The sequence below is a fragment of the Pterocles gutturalis genome, unplaced genomic scaffold (assembly GCF_000699245.1).
Source record: "Pterocles gutturalis isolate BGI_N339 unplaced genomic scaffold, ASM69924v1 scaffold6729, whole genome shotgun sequence".
NCBI classification, from domain to species: Eukaryota; Metazoa; Chordata; class Aves; order Pterocliformes; family Pteroclidae; genus Pterocles; species Pterocles gutturalis.
Genome location: NW_010128029.1, coordinates 7,069 through 12,680, shown reverse-complemented (window position 1 = coordinate 12,680; position 5,612 = coordinate 7,069). Strand labels below are relative to the sequence as shown.

General features: G+C 38.1%; 1 protein-coding gene across 2 annotated transcripts; it reads left to right on the top strand.

Moving 5' to 3' along the window:
• The first annotated feature begins 1,044 nt into the window (after window positions 1-1,044).
• CIB3 (calcium and integrin binding family member 3) lies at window positions 1,045-5,307 on the top strand. Of its 2 annotated transcripts, XM_010079467.1 has the most exons (6): window positions 1,045-1,095; window positions 1,404-1,438; window positions 3,032-3,143; window positions 3,515-3,662; window positions 4,557-4,752; window positions 5,251-5,307. In XM_010079467.1, the coding sequence occupies exons 1-6, from the start codon at window positions 1,045-1,047 to the stop codon at window positions 5,270-5,272; spliced, it is 564 nt and encodes a 187-aa protein (XP_010077769.1). In that variant the 3' UTR covers window positions 5,273-5,307. The 2 variants fall into 2 exon arrangements, with proteins under 2 accessions (XP_010077769.1, XP_010077770.1); XM_010079468.1 differs by lacking the exons at window positions 1,404-1,438; window positions 3,032-3,143 and having other exon boundaries at window positions 5,251-5,272.
• The last annotated feature ends 305 nt before the right edge of the window (window positions 5,308-5,612 follow it).

Genomic DNA, 5,612 nt, shown 5'->3' with positions numbered 1-5,612 from the left:
GGCCGGAGCAGCCGCCGGAGATCCGCGTTGCGCCTCAAATAAAATCGCCCCAGCCCGCCCCACACGCCTCGTTCGACGCCGAGCAGAACAATTCTGAATTCTTGCTTATTTGAAGGCGCTCCGAGGAGTGAAGCAGGCGTTCCTTCACTGAGGAGAATGAATTTGCCAGCGGGCAGAGGCGCTCTCCCAGCCGGACGGTAGGAGTGACCAAGAAATGAAGTTTTTGCGGCCTGCCTGTGATGAGTGAATGAGGCAGCCTGGCACATGCTGTGGTTGTGCAGTCAGTTCCTCCTCCTGCCCTCGTTTCTCATATTTCATTCAGTCTGTAACATCACGTTTCTCTTCACAGGTATAAACTCTATACTCATACATAAAGGCCACATATGTACCAGTCTATGTGTATTATAGCACGCTAATTGTGCTAATTGTTAACTAGTGATTAGCAAATAAAGCAGAATAAAGGGAGTGAGTGGACTTTATAGGTACTGCCGACAGTACAAACTACCATTAGCACTAGTGAGAAGGAAAGGGCAAGGGATTACTACCACTGATACGGTACTGCCGACAGTACAAACTACCATTAGAACTAGTGAGAAGGAAAGGGCAAGGGATTGCTACCACTGATATGAATTTCTAGCATTTGGTATTATTTTTTAAAGAAGAAAGACATTGCTAACACTTTTCAGTTAATTTCCCGTATACGAAGGAATGAAAGAGCACGAGCCATAAGGTCTACCTGCTGCTTCAAAGACAAGAAGCTATTTTAGTTGTTTGGCTAAATACTGTAACATGAATCTTTGTTGTGCACACAGGAGACAGGTGAGTGATGCTGGATAAAAGCCTTAAGCAGCCAGACTAAAGATTTGATGAAATGCTCCCATTATGGTACTTTACAGCCTGTGCAATGGGGAAGCTGGTTACTTGATCCTCTGCTATACCTGAACCTCATTGTTGCAGCTTTTTAATAACTGAATATCCAACCCTCCTATAAAGGTGCCTTGGAGGAAAGAATGATGGGACAGCAATCAGCCTTCAGAGTCAGAAATGGGCAACAAGCAAACTGTTTTCACTCCAGCGCAACTGGATGCATATCAGGTACAAAAACTAAATGGCTGTTTGGACAGAACATTGATTAATGGCAAGGGCTTTTTAAAAACAATCTATTTTCAAAATTATGAGTTAGGAGTACTAAATTACAGCAAGGATTTTAGTAACATAGCTTGATTATTACATCAAGAAGAAAGGTTATAAAATACTCCTAATTACATGCCAAAAAGGAAGAGCTTTAATGCTTGGCCACATATATTACAACATAACTTCATTTAAGTTGCTGTATGGGAAAAGTTTGGGCCAGTGCATACTAAAAACTGTCATTACCTGTTATATATTTTCTTATTTCGTAGGACTGCACATTCTTTACACGGAAAGAAATTCTGAGGTGAGTCTTCTATATGCATTTTGTGGGTAAATCTGAGCATTTTTTTGCTTTTTTTAATGTATAAACCTTATGTTATCTATCCTAAACTGAGACAGAATTCTAAATTTTGTATGAAGGTACCAGTCTCTATTTGTTTATCAGAAATAAATGTAACAAGTTGTATTTTAGTGCATACTTTGCCAGTAACATCCACATTCTTCTCGCCTTGTTCTATGATAGATGCTTCAAAGTATAGATATCTTTTGTAATACTTTGCCTGATTTATGAAAACCTTAACGATTGTGTCAAATTTTCTTCACCTTTTCTTCATGTCCTCTTTTAAATAATTGCACTCTAAGGTGCATTTTCCCCCAAGCCTTCATGCACCTCATCAAACACTCCATTTAATCTCTGGCCGAAGGATCTAATAAAGACAGGTTCTGGGGGGGGGCAGAGAGCTCTCACCGAAAACTTCATCTTGTTCTCCTCTTGTAAAAAATACTTCCCAGATAGTAATGTACATCATATTGAAGTTGCATTGCTATTGCTAACCATTGGGCATACTAGCAGAAAGGGAAGTGCTCAGTTTCTGCGTGTCTCAAGATGTCATCACACATTTTTTGCAGAGCAGAAGCGAGGATTTTGTACAAAGTGTGTCCCTCTTTAGAACCTTGATATCTGTGTACGAATGCTGTACAGGATAAAATAGGAATGGTTCTGTAATAATTGAAACTAAATCTGTCTGCCTTTCCATGTAGTAAATAGAGGCCAGAACCATAACTGTGTCATGAATAAGACATTTATTATTGATAAGGATCCCTTTTAAAATGCTCTCCTATTGTTTTGTTGCTAACAGCTGTGAATGGGATCCTTCCTCTAGCACAAGCAGTGAAGCAAATAGCACAGCGAAAAAGTAGAGAATAAATTCAAATTATTATGAACATTTTATGTCTATTGAACCTGAGTTCTATGGGAAAACAAGAAGATACTTGCAGTGGATAAAAATCTGGTTCAGTTGGACCCAGATCTCTCTCTTTCTGCCCATGGCTTTAGCATTTAGGGTTTTATTCTGACATTTAAACTGAATCTTACATGCTCCAGTTGAAGCTCATTATTTTTGGTTGCATTCATTGTGGACTTGAAAAACAGATCCCTTCCACCTTGCTATGAGTTTTTGTGTGTTTGGAAACTGATTAGGTGGCCCTTCAGGTTGAGTATCTTGTGCCTTGTGATAATAAACACGTAAATCATCACTATACTACATGCTGGAATAAAATAGCTGGCAACCTAGAAGTAAATCTGAAACTTTGTAAAAATCTGGTTTTGGATATACAATATCTAGTGGTTTGGCTGCTTGACCTCCATGAGTGTTTTCACCTAATTTTTGTGCAAGCATAACGGCTTTGTGTTTTTCACCAGTTACACTATGTTGTCCTTTTTAATACTGTCTCTTCCACCGAAAACTACAGAGCACAGTAATTGTTATTTAGTGACTGATACCCATCTGGTAAAGAATTCAAAGTGTGAAGAATGATATGGAAAAGGCAAACACATTGTTCTTAGTTGTCTAAATAACTTTTTTCCCAGATAACAAGCCTTTTCTTTCCATTTCAGACTGTTTTACAGATACCGAGATCTAGCCCCGCAGCTAGTTCCACTCGACTACACCGCTAAACCAGACGTGACACTTCCCTATGAACTCATTGGCAGCATGCCAGAGCTGAAGGTACAGAGCAAGGAACACAACTAGAATCGAGTGACACATTTCAGTTTCATCTACTGTTTTTTAATAATTCATCCAGTACTAATTGCTGGGAGGCTGAAATACAAATAAATTTTGGCTATTGAAGTCAAAAGTCTTTCTGGAAGCTTCTAGTGATTCCCTGAAAACACCCTGAAACTGCACAAAGGTTAAAGAAGGCTGCAGCTGTGTCTGTCTCTGATACAACATTAGACAAGAACATAAGAGAAGAGAGGGGAGTATTTACCAAAAAGGGGTTACAGCAAAAATAATCTTGCTCCAATCTCATTTTTCTGTACTGAAATAAACGCTAGTAAAGATAACCTTCCCCTGCCCTCCTGTGTTCCATTTCCCAGGACAATCCATTCCGCCAGCGGATAGCAGAGGTTTTCTCGGAGCATGGAGACGGCAATATGACTTTAGATGATTTTTTGGACATGTTTTCGGTGCTGAGTGAAATGGCTCCCAGAGACTTGAAAGCTTATTATGCTTTTAAAATTTATGGTGAGTGAGACATGCATAAAAAGTAAACTTTGGGGAAATCCTGCAGCTTCATGTAGGGATCCAAAATATTCATTTTGTCACCATATTGATTTCTAGTTAGGTATGTTTTAAATACAGCTTTTCTTTTAATTGCATTTGAATGCCTATTTTCTGTCCTAGAAACTTAGGCTCTTCTTTATCCTTTTGCCTCTTATTTATTTTGGATTAGGATTTACTATGAAATTTACAACGTGAAATTATCTACAGTTTTCAAGAGCTGATAACATTTAAGAAATACTTCTGTCTGAGGAGCTGCCTGGAAAAGTGCAGCACAAGGGATGTGGCTGCCCATAAATCTGTAGGGTGATTTCGGGAGGGGGAGGTGGGAGGCAGGGAAGCACACTTCTAGCATTTTTCTCCAAGGATAAAGATTTTTTTTTTTACAGTACCATTTTCAGTTACTTCATGATCAGCTAAAGCTAAACAATATATCAAACAAACAAAATCTTTTTTTTTTTGGTGATTTAAACTCTACATGATTCAGCAAAGATGCAAAACAAAAGAATTCCCACCAAAACTGAACAGCCCCTTCTCTTCCTTTAACTTCATACTATTTTTTGTGTTTAGTGCAGTAATACTGGTTTCATGGAGTGATTTAATTATGGCTAGACTATGTTTAGCCATGAAACTGTTTACAATTTGTATTCTTATGTATAAGGGGAAATGACTCTGGGATTTTTATTTTGTTATTGAATTTTTATACAAGCAAATACAGATAACTTCATTCCTGATTTGAAAGTTGTGCTTACACAAATACATTATGGCCTGGGAACCAAACCTTTCCTATTAGGTCTTGGCAGTCAACCATGTAAAATGCTGTTTGTCACTTTGAATACATTTTGTTTCCTTTGACAGATTTTAACAACGATGATTACATATGCAAATCAGATCTAGAGAAAACTGTTAACAAATTAACCCGAAATGAACTTACCCCAGAAGAAGTTAGCCTTGTATGTGAAAAGGTGATTTACGAAGCTGATGTGGACAACGACGGCAAGCTGTCTTTGGAAGACTTTCAGCATATGATAATACGAGCTCCAGATTTCCTCAGGTAATATTTGCTTTTAATTTCTAACACAACATTTCTTTTAGTTTTTTTGCCAGAAGTCTCTGAAATGTGTTTTATGTCTCCTCGGCCATTAGGGATTACCACTCTTCCCTGACAGTTTCTAGTAGAGGTGCCCACTGCAAAGACTGGGAAAAAAGATGCTTGAAAAGGTGTGGAGGCTTCTTGACTTGCTTTTTGAACCTCTGATGTACTTTTTACATGACAAAAAGTTCTTGTAACTTAAAAAAATAATATTACAACGGGCTCCATTGATAAATTTATAAGATTAGCTCACTCAAGCATAACATAGGCTTAAAATGGTTCCTGGTGCATGTCTCACACAAAGCAGCACTCAAATCTTGCGTTTACTTAACATATCTATTCTTTGCAAGTGCTTCACAAAATAGTTTCCAATTTATTGTACGGTATTAATTGTAGTGAATCCCTTTGAAGAGAGAAGAGTGATACATAAGTGATTGTTATTTCCTTTTTTTTCAATAGCACATTTCACATTCGAATCTGAATCCAGTGAAACGTAGACTGAAGTGCTTCTTGAACCTTCAACAACTATTATTTCACCTGAGATTACCATCCATGAGAGAGCAAGATGAGAGGACCAAAGAGGACAATTTCTGGTAACTGAACCAGAGAATTGTGGCTCTTGTTTATCTCTTTAAAAGGAACAATTCAGTAAGCTCTTCATCAAGATTTCCATGTAATGTAACAAAATGTCTATTTCCCCCTACAGCTGGAGCAAATCTGGCCTAGACAGTGAGATGGGAAATATTTTGTTAAAGTTCAGATACCACCAGGTAGTAGAGGAGCTTGTATCAAATCATAGCTTCTAAGAAAAATAGCTTCTA

What these genes read in the sequence shown, in the direction of transcription:
- CIB3 (XM_010079467.1), top strand. Translation starts at nt 1,045, where the DNA reads ATGGGCAACAAGCAAACTGTTTTCACTCCAGCGCAACTGGATGCATAT. An exon ending in ACACGGAAAGAAATTCTGAG is followed by an intron (nt 1,439 to 3,031) that starts GTGAGTCTTCTA and finishes TTTCCATTTCAG; the next exon opens with ACTGTTTTACAGATACCGAG. An exon ending in GCAGCATGCCAGAGCTGAAG is followed by an intron (nt 3,144 to 3,514) that starts GTACAGAGCAAG and finishes TCCATTTCCCAG; the next exon opens with GACAATCCATTCCGCCAGCG.